Source organism: Magnolia sinica, chromosome 5, assembly GCF_029962835.1.
Source record: "Magnolia sinica isolate HGM2019 chromosome 5, MsV1, whole genome shotgun sequence".
Lineage (NCBI taxonomy): Eukaryota > Viridiplantae > Streptophyta > Magnoliopsida > Magnoliales > Magnoliaceae > Magnolia > Magnolia sinica.
The window spans coordinates 111,573,135-111,587,632 of record NC_080577.1 but is presented as its reverse complement, the minus strand read 5'-3'; the positions used below and the strand labels follow the sequence as shown (position 1 = coordinate 111,587,632).

Here is a 14,498-nt window from a genome sequence, read left to right as displayed (position 1 = left end):
AATGAGTTTGCATACCTTAAGAATTGCAAACCAAAAGTATACGATCTTCAAACGTCGTCTCACAGCTTCTACATACAATACATACAATATGATAGCCCAAGGGTGAGAAAGGGTTAAGAACAATTACAAAAAATGCAATTTGAGTTTCAAACTTCGATATTCAAAGAATAATGGATTCTCTTTCCTTGAGACTTGAACTCCATAGATTTGCGAGTTCTTTAGAATCTTGAAAGAACTTTAAAGTGTGCAAATTTCTGACATGATTATACTTATGAGTAGTTATGAATCCTTGCCATGCAGCCATACTATCTTGTAAATTTTGGTAGTGGGCCAAAATTGTGCGTGTGGGGAGTGGGGACCCATCACCTATTTTTTGGAAAAAAAAAAGGAGCTGCTATGATAACTAGCTATTTTAAAACCCAATTAGGGCAGGCTTTTAAGTGTGTGTGTGTGTGTGTGTGTGTGTGTATTAAAGATAGAAATATTAACTTATATAGGGTTGTGTTAAGGATAAGCAAGTGATGAGATCTAGTATTAATTGAAGGTTGAAATTTGTTCTGGGGTTCGCTTACGTTCTGTCAAAGACCTTTTCTATCATCACTCTTTGAAATTAGTTATTGGAATCAGATAAAAGGTATATCTTGTGTGTTGTGTGTGATCTCTTCAACTCAGCTGGTAAAACAATGCTCTACTAATTGTGTCATCTCAACCATTCTTGTGAATGTGAATCGTGAATAGGCAACTCAACTTTGGTTTAAACGAGAATTAGAGGACCACTTCGACAATCAGCTTTCTCCTCCTCTTTTTTTTTTTTTTTTTAATTTTTTTGAGAAGATAACAAATTCATTACAACGAGGACAACATTACGAATTGAAAGGTGAACGAGTGACCCTCTCGTCATTCCACACGGAGAGAGCAAACAAAACCAAAAATACAAGCCCACCACATATCGTTAAAAAGAAGAAGAAGAAAAAAAGGAATCCAAAGGGCTTTGCCTTTGAAAATTCTACCGTTCCTTTCTTTCCAAATCCCCCTAAATATTGCGAAAGGGAGCTTCCGTAAAACCTTACCACGATTAGAAAACGGGTCTGCTGCCCAACCTGTGATAACATCAAGGAACCATGCGCGATCCACTTGATTCCAAAAAGTTGCCAACATGAGACCAAACTGCCTGGGCTACCAATGAAAAGACGGTCCCCCGACTCTTCATTATTCTTGCACATGACCCACCTGTTCAGCATCGCTATATTTCATTTCTTCAAGGTTGTCGACTGAGAGGATTTTGTTTGCTGCTGTCGTCCACTTGAATGCTTGCACTCAGGGAGAGATAGTGACCTTCCACATAAAGGCACACAGGTGATGAGCAACTCTCTAATTGCAAAGCCTGTGCATTAATGATTTAGAGACAAACAGGCCACCTGGACTCTACTTCCACCCCTTGCAACCCTTTTCTGATCAGTCCAACCTGACTGTGCTTTAAGATTTCAGAATGACAATGAAGTCTGCCTCCTCCTCTTCATGTAAGTTATGCCTCAGCATGACATTCCACACTCCAGCACCTCCCACCATCTCAAAAGATGCTAACCCAAGCTTCCTTGTTCACCATGAGAGAGAAAATCGCCAGGTAGCACTGCTCATCCTTCCAAGACCGAATACAGTCCCCCTTCCCTAGCACGAACCTTGTTCCTTCCTCAAACAGCAGGTCCACTCTTCCTGGAATGGAAGATATAACCTGCCAAACTCTCCAACTGATCAAATCCATAGATTTCCAAATATTCGACTCAACATTTCTGCCAAGTGGCCCTGGGAACCAGCCCCTTCATCCAAACCTCCACCTCGAAGCATCTGGCACCATTTTGACAATCTAGAGCTGATGCACAGATGCCTCGCACAAAATCAGCTGATAGTTTACGAATTGGAGATCGGAAATCAAAAGCTCCTGACCTCCAAACTCAAATCCTTTGAGAAGCTGTAACTCTTAACTGCCGTAGACATCAATAAGCTCAAAATCTCTGCTACAATCATAAATAAAAGAGGTGATAGAGGGTCACCCTGATGCAACGCTCTGGAACTAGGAAAGAGCCCAATTGGGGATCCATTAAACATGATAGAGAAAGTGAAACTCATGAAGTCGGCATTGATGGTATCCCAACAATCCTTAGAAGAAAAAAAAAAAAAAGAAAAAGTCCCAGACAATTCTCTTCAACTCCTGAAAGAATTCTCTTCCAACCAAGCGGCTTGATCCTCTTGCAAACTTCAAAGCAGATGAGGAAATGATGAACAAATTTGAGGTGTGGCATAGTTGAATCTGATACACTATGGTCTATAGAACTTGAAAGGAACAAAAGGACTTTTAATGGGAAGATTTCTCCGGCATCTACCGTTGAAACAAACGTGTAGGCAAAATTAGACTCCCAGCTCAAAGTTATCTTGTTATCCATGCTGGATATTAACTGGGAGGAGGTGCTGATGTGTTCATGGAAGTAATTGAAGCAACCCCGATGTGGACAGCTTGAAACTTATTTCGATGGGGGCTCTTCTGGGAATCCTGGGCTAGCAGGTGTGGGCAGTGCTGTTTGGGACAGCAATGGCATCGTCCTGATGGAGTTTTCTGGACCTGTCAGTTTCAAGGATTCAAACTACATGGAGGCTGCGGCATTGCCTCTTGACAGATATCATAGAAAGAGTCTCCAGTAATGCAATCGCGTGGGCCAAATCAGGAGGGTGCCCACGGAGGGTGACTGATATGGTGGAAGAAGCTCAGGAGTCGGGGTGTCTAGATGCCAATTTCCTTTTCAGTAGTTCCCACTTCCCAGAAGTGCCAACAATGAGGTGGATGGCTTGGCAGCTTGAAGCTATGAGGGATGAGATGCTCGTCTCAAATAGGAGATGAGTATTAATGTGTTTGAGTGCCGTTCACTGTGTTTTTTATACTATTTTAGAATTGCTTTTATTTTGAAGGAGAAGTTGCCACAGTAGCTTCCAGTGGTGTTACCAAACGCACATTAAGTGTACACTAGCAGAAGGAAATGCTAAATAAATACCTAACGGTAGTAGCACAACAATCTCATACTCCAAGACCTTCGGTATCATCATCTCCTATAAGGCTTGAAATGATATTGCTGAAAATCTACACCGAACTTCAACGACTCTTCCTCAAGCTTGTTCTTCAATCTCCTCCAAGTGCGCAACATATCAGACTGTATCAACCCTTTGTACAATGTCTCAAATGTGGTCTTCTGTGGAAGGAAACCCTTCTCTATCATCTCCACAAAAAACTGGCAAGCCTCTCTCCATTTTTGTTTGTCGCAAAGCCTATGAATCAACAATGTGTATGAATCCAAATCTGGCCCGACCCCACTCTCTTTCATATCATTCCATAACTCCCGCACTATCTCCATCCGGTCCAACTTAGAAAACATTCCAACCAAAATATTATATGAATTTATACTCAATATGCTAGGTTCTGAAATCAACAATTCCCTCACCTTCCTGTACAATTTCAAAGCACTATCAGCATCCTTCCTTCCACGGTACTCCTTAAAGAAACAATTATAGGTCGCAGCAGATGGACAAACGTCGTTCCCCACCATCTCATCGAGCAATTTCTCTGCATCTTCCAATCTCCCGCATGAACAAAGGCATTTAATAACAGAAGTGTATGTTGCAACTGTCGGGCTAATCCCACTCTCCTTCATCAGCCCTAATTTCCAAAGTGACAAATCAGGCTTATGCGCACGGCTATAAACATGCAAAACTATTGAGTAGCTTGTAACATCTGGCTCCACCCCTCTTCTTTGCATTTCTTCAAACAAGTTCTCCGCAGCCTGAATAGTTCTCTCGAACCGGGTTTCCGGGTGCAAGCTAGATTTCCGACACAACCCATTTAAAAGAACATTGTAAGTGACTATATTGGAGAGAGAGCCATATCTGAAACACCAACAACCGAAAACTCTTGAGATTTTTGTTCTTTTTGGTGATTGAATTTCGGAATTTTAGCTTTCCTTCAACTCCACATGCATCAATTAACAGTGAGGAATTATAGGATCCTGAATCTCCTTAAGCTTCTAGATGTGAGATCCTGATGCCTCCATTCTATACAAGTGGGTCTCATGGTCACATAAATCATGGCTCCGCTGTAGATGTGGACGCCCCTAGAATCTCTTCAATTCAAACATCCAAAACCTTTCAGCAGCCTGAACCTCCAGATACACAGCATAATGATGCCACCCTCTGAAAATTTGGGCCCATCGTTCACTAAATCCAGACCATTGAACTGATGGATCCAGTGCGATGAGGATACTGCGAAAATCTCACAGGTTGAAAGATAAAAACTTCATGGAGCAGCCTAAAATAGATGGTTCCAACAAATATACAAACGTAAAAATACAGTAGAAGTCCAGGAAAGAAGCGCCCAGAAGTTGAATTGCTAGGATCGTCCAATCTGGATTTTTGGAGCATCCAGCACCCAGTGGGTCCATTAAACCAACAGTCTGGATTTATAAACATCGCCCCACTTGTACAGTCTGGGCACATCAGGACACTACACGATGTGAAGCATCATGACCATATAGTTCTCCCCCTGGCTAGCATTGGGATTGTACCACGCACACGAGTTCTATGACAGGTATCTTACCAATCCAATACATTGCCCTACCCAAGGACAATGGTGGTCAAAGCGTTCCACACAGTTATTACAGATCGAACAGTGTGAGCAGCGGGGGGTTCGATACAGCATGCAGGTATCACAGTACTTGACCTTTACAGATATTCCATTGACATAGACGTCCTTCGTGCGAGGTAAGCGTAGTGGGGGGGTTTGACCTCCTCCAACTTCGGTACTTCCTTCAAAGCCTTCTGGCTCTGGAGGATGCACATTGCGAGGTATTATACCAGGATCTCTGCCAGCAGTGAGCAGGAGAAGAGCTAAAACCTGCATAACCAATTATGTGAACATGGAAGTCAGAGAGATGCTGCATGAAACTAAATTGACATGTTCAATTTTGTTTTGGGATGCATGCAGGGTAAGTATGAGAAAACAAACACCCAGAGAGGGAGGGAGGGGGAGAGAGAGGGAGAGAGAGTCCCACAGACAGGAATTACATAGAACCTCTACATGCCACCACCATGTCAACATGGCACACGAGTGTAAGACCTAAGCTGTTCATCAGATGGGTCCCACTGTGTAGATGTCCTGGCCCAAAAATAGCCCGGCCTAACCATCAACTTGGCTGCAACATTGAGTGGCCAGATTTTTCATCCAGGCAATCTCCATGTTCCCACTATGAGTCATCCATGTGTAAGTAATGCACCAATATTATGAGCAATTTTTTTCATATTATCATTTTTTATTTGAATGAAATTAAAGACATGGTAAGGTTGCCGTATGGCTTACTAAATGGTGCTAGAGTTATCTTGATCCAATTACTGTCACAGATAAGATGACTCTGCCCATACTATGAAGTCTAAGATCAGTGTTGATACAACCACGATCAGCATCAGTAAAGACCCAATGGTAACAGCATTCAGCTCAACAAAAAAAGGGGTCATAGTATGGAAAGGATCAGTCTATTTATTTAGATCTGGATGGCATAGCCACCATTTTGCAAAGCCCACATGCAGCCAGCAGAACTAAACAGTGATTGCAAGACAGTCCTGGCAACATTAAATTGAAAATTAGACCCTCCCAATCACTCACAAGTCACAACAGTTTCGGTTGAAACTGGGACTTGCTTTCCTTCATTGATAGAAGTTTAGGCAGAGATTGGGTATACTGCAAACCAGGATTGACGGGGCCTTTCCAATTGCACATAATGCATTTGGGGCTTCGGGAAATGCAGAAATTGGAACCACGGTTAAGCAGGTTAACATTTTCCCGCTTTCTTCGGATCATGTTTGAGATGCCAACTGCATACAATTTGGTGGTAGCACATCCTGTCGGCCACAGCAAACACCCAAAAGTAGCATAAAGTATTTGGAAACTTGATTTTTCAGGATAAAAAGAAAATCAACCAGTAGTTTTCCAATCTTTTTTGTTTGTTGCACTTGATCTCACTTTCTACAAAAACAGCAATAAATAGTGAATGCATCTGTCCTTAGAGCTTCTCTAAGTACTACAACTTGGGAATCTACAGCATGTGTTTGTAGAGATCTAAGCACTTCAGCTTCATTCAAATCTCCCCATCTGGATGATCCAACTCCAGAAAAGATAATGTTGCATTTGTCACGAAACATGTGCCTGTGTGAGTAGGATATTGATCCCAACTTTTGGAATATATATAAGGTCTAGGAGTGAGCACCTTATGCACAAGTATTTTACCATGCTTGGTTATACATGCTTACATAAGAAGCATCTAAACAAGCTTATCAAAGGTGCTCACTATATCTTTTGAATTTCATTAACTTTTGTACAGCAATATACATAAGGATTATTTTAACACACTTATGTTATGAGCAGCAAACGATCCTTGCCCTAACTGTAGATTTTGACTTTTGAGGATCCTCCCAATCTGAGCCTTGTCGTACTCAATAACTGCATCCACACATGGTTGGCATAGATTTCATCTGTCCATAATGTATCCATATCCAGGTAGCAAGGATCAAGTGAGTTGTGAATACAGTGATTGGCTGCATGGATCCATCCAACAAATTTATCTATTATTATTGTGTGTGTGTGTGTGTGGAAAAGGTGAGAAAGTTTCATTGACAAAAAAAAGAGAGGCCAAAATACAAAGCTAGCAAGAGAAAACCAGAAGCTGGAAACCAGGGACCACTAGACTCCCTCAGTTAAATGAAGTGTTTAACCAGGGACCACCGCATGGATCCAAAATGGCTTGTGGTTTAAGTGGAGGTGGCATGGTGAGGTTCTTAGTGACAATCCTGGCCATGGAACTCCTCCTTGACATGATAGTTCTTGGATCCCCTCCAACTATGAAAAATGCCTCTGATGTTGCAAAGATTTTCAACAAACCCAGCCACACAGCTCAACTGATATCGGCATCATGCCATCCTTATTAATCTCCCTCTCAGACATAGGCACTAACGGCTACATTCACTGTTTCCACCGGTACCCTGATAGAAGTGCTACTTGGCACATGACTACAGAGTCATGTATTCTATCCCAGAGCATATGCAAAATAGGGATAAATCGTGGGTTGAAAATGGTCTTCCTTTTTTTTTTGTGAAAGGTAATGGTAGGGTTGACGATGATCTTCTATATCTTTGATAAAAGGAATCACCAAAATCCCATAAAGACTATTACAGGTTGAGTTTTTCCCATGGAGTATGATAGTCTCCCTGTCTCACTGTGGTCTATGTGGCTTGAAAGAAATCAGAAGATTTTCAATGGAAAATTAAATCTGCGAAATCAATGGTGAAGAAGATCTTCAGGCTTCTTTTCAAGTGGGAAATTGATGGTTCCAGATTCAGAGGCCTTTCTCAACCCATACTAATTTCAAATTGAGAGGAGGCTACTAGTTGTGGGTGGCATGATTAGATAGGATCAGCTGGGTGGAAAGGTCCCCTTGTGATGTAATCGCGCCACATCCCACACGTGCACGCTCCACACGTGTGCACAAGAAATGCCCACTTTCCCTTTTTAGCTCATCTCTACTGTCATTTTCTTTTAAATCTCTAGATTAGGAAATTTACTCTTTTTTTCATATCTTTATTTTAGGCCGGGAATAATTTTAGATATTTTATTATCTAAGTATCTTCTTATTTTAGGCATTTTCTTAATTAGAATGCTTTGTTATTTAGGTGTTTTCTTATTTTTGCATATTTTTAGATTCCATATCTGGTATTATAGATTGTAAGGTCAATTATAAATAGGACCTATGGCCTATGGAATAAGACAGGCTGATTAATATTCTCTTTATGAAATTCTCTTATTTTCTCTACAGTGGCTGTTGAAGGGAGGGAGAGTGGTCTCTAGTTCTAGAACTAGAGGACTGTTGAGCTTGCTCACAGTCTTGCATTTGTGATCTCTAACATTCGGCTAGAGGATTGTTGGGTCTTTTCCCACAATCTCTTTCTTTTCTTATTAATTTATTTACTTTTCCTTTAGGGTTTGCATCACCCTATCGTCAGCCTCAAAGTTAATTTTGGTGGCTATTCCTTCAGTAATCCGGATAAGCAGGCATTTGTTGTATGGTCTATTGGTATAAAAGATTCTAGAAAAACAGAAGCTGTAGTGCTTCTTCAGGCTATCAAAGAGGATGTGGATTTCAACATTTTTTGAAAGATATGTGGATCTCAACTTCCCTTTGGTTATCGAAGAGGACTCTTCCAACGCTATCAAATGGGCTAGATCTGGCTCATGTCCTTGGAAAGTGACGGACCTTATCGATTAAGCTAGGGATCTATGTGGTTGGCATCCTGTGAGCTTCTCTCAAGTGTCTCGAGAGGCCTATGATGCAGCAGACAATCTTGCTAAGCTGGGTGCTGTGAAGATTTCCTTCTTGTTCACAACAGGAAATGAACTTCTCTCCCAATCTGCTGCATTTTACTCCGTTTGTCCATCTCTACAATTATGTTTTGGCTGGTTGGCCATTGATGTCTGCTGTTTAGAGTTGTGTTAATGTTGTGTGTGATCTCTTCAACTCAGCTGGTAAAACAATGCTCTACTAATTGTGTTATCTCAACCATTCTTGTGAATGTGAATTGTGAATAGGCAACTCTACTTTGGTTTAAATGAGAATTAGAGGACCACTTCGACAATAAGCTTTCTCCTCCTCTTTTTTTTTTTTTTTTTTTTTTTTTTGAGAAGATAACAAATTCATTACAACGAGGACAACATTACGAATTGAAAGGTGAACGAGTGACCCTCTCGTCATTCCACACGGAGTAAGCAAACAAAATAAAAAATACAAGCCCACCGCATATCGTTAAAAAGAAAAAAAGAAAAAGAAAAAAGGAATCCAAAGGGCTTTGCCTTTGAAAATTCTACCGTTCCTTTCTTTCCAAATCCCCCTAAATATTGCGAAAGGAAGCTTCCGTAAAACCTTACCACGATTAGAAAACGGGTCTGCTCCCCAACCTGTGATAACATCAAGGAACCATGCGTGATCCACTTGATTCCAAAAAGTTGCCAACATGAGACCAAACTGCCTGGGCTACCGATGAAAAGATGGTCCCCCGACTCTTCATTATTCTTGCACATGACCCACCTGTTCAGCATCGCTATATTTCATTTCTTCAAGGTTGTCAACTGAGAGGATTTTGTTTGCTGCTGTCGTCCACTTGAATGTTTGCACTAAGGGAGAGAGTGACCTTCCAAATAAAGGCACACGGGTGATGAGCAACTCTCTAATTGCAAAGCCTGTGCATTAATGATTTAGAGACAAACAGGCCACCTGGGCTCTTCTTCCACCCCTTGCAACCCTTTTCTGATCAGTCCAACCTGACTGTGCTTTAAGATTTCAGAATGACAATGAAGTCTGCCTCCTCCTCTTCATGTAAGTTACGCCTCAGCATGACATTCCACACCCCAGCACCTCCCACCATCTCAAAAGATTCTAACCCAAGCTTCCTTGTTCACCACGAGAGAGAAAATCGCCAGGTAGCACTGCTCATCCTTCCAAGACCGAATACAGTCCCCCTTCCCTAGCACGAACCTTGTTCCTTCCTCAAACAGCTGGTCCACTCTTCCTGGAATGGAAGATATAACCTGCCCAACTCTCCAACTGATCAAATCCATAGATTTCCAAATATTTGACTCCACATTTCTGCCAAGTGGCCCTGGGAACTAGCCCCTTCTTCCAAACCTCCACCTCGAAGCATCCGGCACCATTTTGACAATCTAGAGCTGATGCACAGATGCCTCGCACAAAATCAGCTGATAGTTTACAAATTGGAGATTGGAAATCGAAAGCTCCTGACCTCCAAACTCAAATCCTTTGAGAAGCCGTAACTCTTAACTGCCGTAGACATCAATAAGCTCAAAATCTCTGCTACAATCATAAATAAAAGAGGTGATAGAGGGTCACCCTCATGCAACACTCTGGAACTAGGAAAGAGCCCGATTGGGGATCCATTAAACGTGATAGAGAAAGTGAAACTCATGAAGTCGGCATTGATGGTATCCCAACAATCCTTAGAAAAAAAAAAAGTCCCAGACAATTCTCTTCAACTCCTGAAAGAATTCTCTTCCAACCAAGCGGCTTGATCCTCTTGCAAACTTCAAAGCAGATGAGGAAATGATGAACAAATTTGAGGTGTGGCATAGTTGAATCTGATACACTATGGTCTATAGAACTTGAAAGGAACAAAAGCACTTTTAATGGGAATATTTCTCCGGCATCTACCGTTGAAGATTTTTCAGTTTAACAAACGTCTAGGCAAAATTAGACTCCCAGCTCAAAGGTATCTTGTTATCCATGCTGGATATTAACTGGGAGGAGGTGCTGATGTGTTCATGGAAGTAATTGAAGCAACCCCGATGTGGACAGCTTAAAACTTATTTCGATGGGGGCTCTTTTGTGAATCCTGGGCTAGCAGGTGTGGGCAGTGCTGTTTGGGACAGCAATGGCATCGTCCTGATGGAGTTTTCTGGCCCTGTCAGTTTCAAGGATTCAAACTACATGGAGGCTGCGGCATTGCCTGTTGACAGATATCGTAGAAGGAGAGTCCAGTAATGCAATCGCGTGGGCCAAATCAGGAGGGTGCCCACGGAGGGTGACTGATATGGTGGAGAAGTGCCAACAATGAGGGGGATGGCTTGGCAGCTTGAAGCTATGAGGGATGAGATGCTCGTCTCAAATAGGAGATGAGTATTAATGTGTTTGAGAGCTGTTCACTGTGTTTTTTATACTATTTTAGAATTGCTTTTATTTTGAAGGAGAAGTTGCCAGAGTAGCTTCCAGTGGTGTTACCAAACGCACCTTAAGTGTACACTAGCAGAAGGAAATGCTAAATAAATACCTAACGGTAGTAGCACAACAATCTCATACTCCAAGACCTTCGGTATCATCATCTCCTATAAGGCTTGAAATGATATTGCTGAAAATCTACACCGAACTTCAACGACTCTTCCTCAAGCTTGTTCTTCAATCTCCTCCAAGTGCGCAACATATCAGACTGTATCAACCCTTTGTACAATGTCTCAAATGTGGTCTTCTGTGGAAGGAAACCCTTCTCTATCATCTCCACAAAAAACTGGCAAGCCTCTCTCCATTTTTGTTTCTCACAAAGCCTATGAATCAACAATGTGTAAGAATCCAAATCTGGCCCGACCCCACTCTCTTTCATATCATTCCATAACTCCCGCACTATCTCCATCCGGTCCAACTTAGAAAACATTCCAACCAAAATATTATATGAATTTATACTCAATATGCTAGGTTCTGACATCAACAATTTCCTCACCTTCCTATACAATTTCAAAGCACTATCAGCATCCTTCCTTCCACGGTATTCCTTAAAGAAACAATTATAGGTCGCAGCAGATGGACAAACGTCGTTCCCCACCATCTCATCGAGCAATTTCTCTGCATCTTCCAATCTCCCGCATGAACAAAGGCATTTAATAACAGAAGTGTATGTCGCAACTGTCGGGCTAATCCCACTCTCCTTCATCAGCCCTAATTTCCAAAGTGACAAATCAGGCTTATGCGCACGGCTATAAACATGCAAAACTATTGAATAGCTTGTAACATCTGGCTCCACCCCTCTTCTTTGCATTTCTTCAAACAAGTTCTCCGCAGCCTGAATAGTTCTCTCGAACCGGGTTTCCGGGTGCAAGCTAGATTTCCGACACAACCCATTTAAAAGAACATTGTAAGTGACTATATTGGGTTCAAGCCCGCGATCAATCATCTCCCGAAAGAACTTCTCAGCCATTGGAAACCGATTGATCTTGCACCACCCATAAATCAAAACTGTGTATGTTTTCACATCTGGGATGAACTCGGATCTCCTCTTATTGAAAATCTCTGTCGCGATCTTCACGTACCCGTACTTGCATAGTGTGTCAAGGAGGAAATTGAAGTGGCCCAGATCGGTCTTTCGGTCACAAAACGAGCCCATGTCATCAAAAGTACGAATCGCCTGCCTGGTCATCCCAGCAGCAATGTACCGACGAATTAAAACAGCGAAAGTATTTGGTGTCGGGTTTTGACCTCGTTGGGACATTTCGACGAACAGTTGCCAGGCGACGTCGAATTGCCGGACTTTCGACAGGATGTCGATCATGAGATCATAAGCGGCCACATCGTGGTGGTAATTGGGCTGGTGGTGGGCCCAGGTGAAAAACCCTAACGCGATTTTGGAGAGGTTTCTAAGGCGGAGGAGGGTTTGAAGAACGAGGTGCGATGAAACCCTAATTCCGCTGAGTTGGAGAGAGGATTCGATGGTGTGAAATGGGTTGTGATGTTGGATTAGGATTTGGGAGAGATGATCTGCGTCTTTTGAAGGTTTTAGGGCTTCTGAAAACCCCAACTCCAGATGAGCTTCAGAGAGGTGAGAGAAGAGGCGTAATTTAGAAAAGGGACTGAAATTGAGAGAGAAAGAGAAAGGAAGGGGAGCGAGACGGGATAACCTGAGCGACATCGGTGACGGTGCTTAACCTTCACCAGCGAGAGGCTAGCGGGTGGTTTGGATGCCTGTGAAGTCCTCATTAGCTGTGGAAGCGGATTGCTGTGCCCGGGGGCATAGAGAGTTCCTGTAGTCGGAAGCTGTGTGGGGCCCACAGAGATTCTCATCAGATCCATCCACTCCGTCTATAAGTTTTGCAAGTCGGGTCCGGATCCTCTGTTTGCCAAAACCACGACTTTCCTGCTTTTTCCTCCTTTGCTGTATAGTCATTGGTCCGTCTCAGTCAGCGATGCAAAATCAATGCATCAACAGGTTGGATGTCAAATAAAATTTCCGGTGGACCCCAGGATGTTTTTAATGGTGGATACTCATTGACCACTGTTTCCTGTTGTGTGGTCCACATAACATTTTTATCACTTAATTTTTGTGATAATGCATAAAATGAACTGTCAAAACAGATGGACGGATTGGATGCAAGTCACATACATCATAGTTGGCCCCATAGTCAGGGATCCACCCACCTTGGTGAGTCCGGGATCCGCCGAAGCCGCGCCCGATATGAAACTCATGTGGGCCGCACCAAACGGCATGTCGGCCACCCCAAACGAAACGGTGGTAACGGAAACCAAGGTGAGAATTTCTCTTTTTAGAGTGACCTACTTGCGGAGTATGAAAGATCATACACTTGCGCTCATCCATGGTACATCTAGCATGAACGTATCTAAATCCAAACCGTTAAAATAGTGGATAACACATTGGATGGGATATATACTTACAATAATATTGATCAGACGATTCTGACTACTTTTATTTCCGACCATCCATTACGTGTCCCTTAATTGACCAAATATGTCTATATACGCTCATTCGATTTTTCGGTTATGACCCACCTAACAAGAGCGCCTCCTTTAGGACTGTTTATTTCATAGGTGTATGTATGTAAAATATAAGGTAGATTTGTGCAAGAGTATAGATTATTTGTGTCCACGTGTCACTCTGATCGGACGATTTTAACCGTCTGATTTTACCTGCTAACTTTGGACAACCATCACGCCTTTTTGGTCCACCAATTGGATGGTGGGATGGTCTGATCGTCGCATTCCTGGCCACGCTTCATGTGCCAGTATACCAATGTTAAGTAATCAAGTTTGCTAGCTTAAATTAAAAAATTGGGATTAATGTGAGTTTGCTACCACTTACTGAATTAGATCAGATTAATGGTAGTCACCCATACATGCATAAATTCAAAATGGTGTTGCAGATTATGCGATGGCCCACATGCATGCACTAAGAAATTGCACACGTGCCATACGTACATGTAATAACTCAAATAAGCAGTCCCCACTTTGGATGATCAAGTGATTACATTCGTCCAATAGATCTGATTATTGAGCTATGGCCCATCAGGAGTGATGGGGATCTTATTCATGTTCGAAACCTTTCTAATCTCATCTCATGTGCCTCATGTGTAACTGAAGGTGGATGTGTGTTGGGCTGAGGTTCATCCAAGCTGCAAGCCTAACCCTTTTGAAGACCTTAGCCATGACCAGCCCAGCCAGCTACCAAGTCGATCGGATCACCCTCGGACCTATGTTGAGTCATGGCTCAACGCATTGGTTCCAATCATTGAATCATGAAAACGTACAACAGTGCACAACTCATGGCATTGTCAGCTGAATTAAGACAAAGTCTCTGAAGATTAGCCGACCACTCAACCACCTATTGAAAAGGAATGGGGTGATTTATAAAAGGGAGAGTCAGTCCTTCCGATAAGTTTTTGTCTTGAAGACGGACTTTTATCACGACGATAATAGTTTAGTCATGTTCGTAAATAAAATAAACATTAAGAAAGCAAATAAAAAATTAAAGGCCAAATGTCAATTTTATTAATCTAAATGTAGATGTAGTATAGTCAGTATAAAAGAGTAAATAAAGCAGAATGAATTACTAACAGCGATTCGAGTGAC

General features: G+C 42.2%; 2 protein-coding genes across 2 annotated transcripts; both read right to left on the bottom strand.

Annotated features, from left to right (window-relative positions):
- Positions 1 to 469: 469 nt before the first annotated feature.
- LOC131247159 (pentatricopeptide repeat-containing protein At2g13420, mitochondrial-like) lies at positions 470 to 9,790 on the bottom strand. The gene is made up of 6 exons (XM_058247592.1): positions 9,765 to 9,790; positions 9,521 to 9,683; positions 4,755 to 4,933; positions 4,186 to 4,302; positions 3,045 to 3,930; positions 470 to 2,254 (listed from the first exon to the last, which is right to left on the bottom strand). The coding sequence occupies exons 1-5, from the start codon at positions 9,788 to 9,790 to the stop codon at positions 3,093 to 3,095; spliced, it is 1,323 nt and encodes a 440-aa protein (XP_058103575.1). The 3' UTR covers positions 470 to 2,254; positions 3,045 to 3,092.
- LOC131246714 (pentatricopeptide repeat-containing protein At2g13420, mitochondrial-like) lies at positions 8,725 to 12,650 on the bottom strand. Its single transcript, XM_058247064.1, has 2 exons — positions 10,921 to 12,650; positions 8,725 to 10,177 (listed from the first exon to the last, which is right to left on the bottom strand). Exon 1 carries the CDS (start codon positions 12,544 to 12,546, stop codon positions 10,969 to 10,971), a length of 1,578 nt encoding a protein of 525 aa, XP_058103047.1. The 5' UTR covers positions 12,547 to 12,650; the 3' UTR covers positions 8,725 to 10,177; positions 10,921 to 10,968.
- Between the last annotated feature and the right edge of the window lie 1,848 nt (positions 12,651 to 14,498).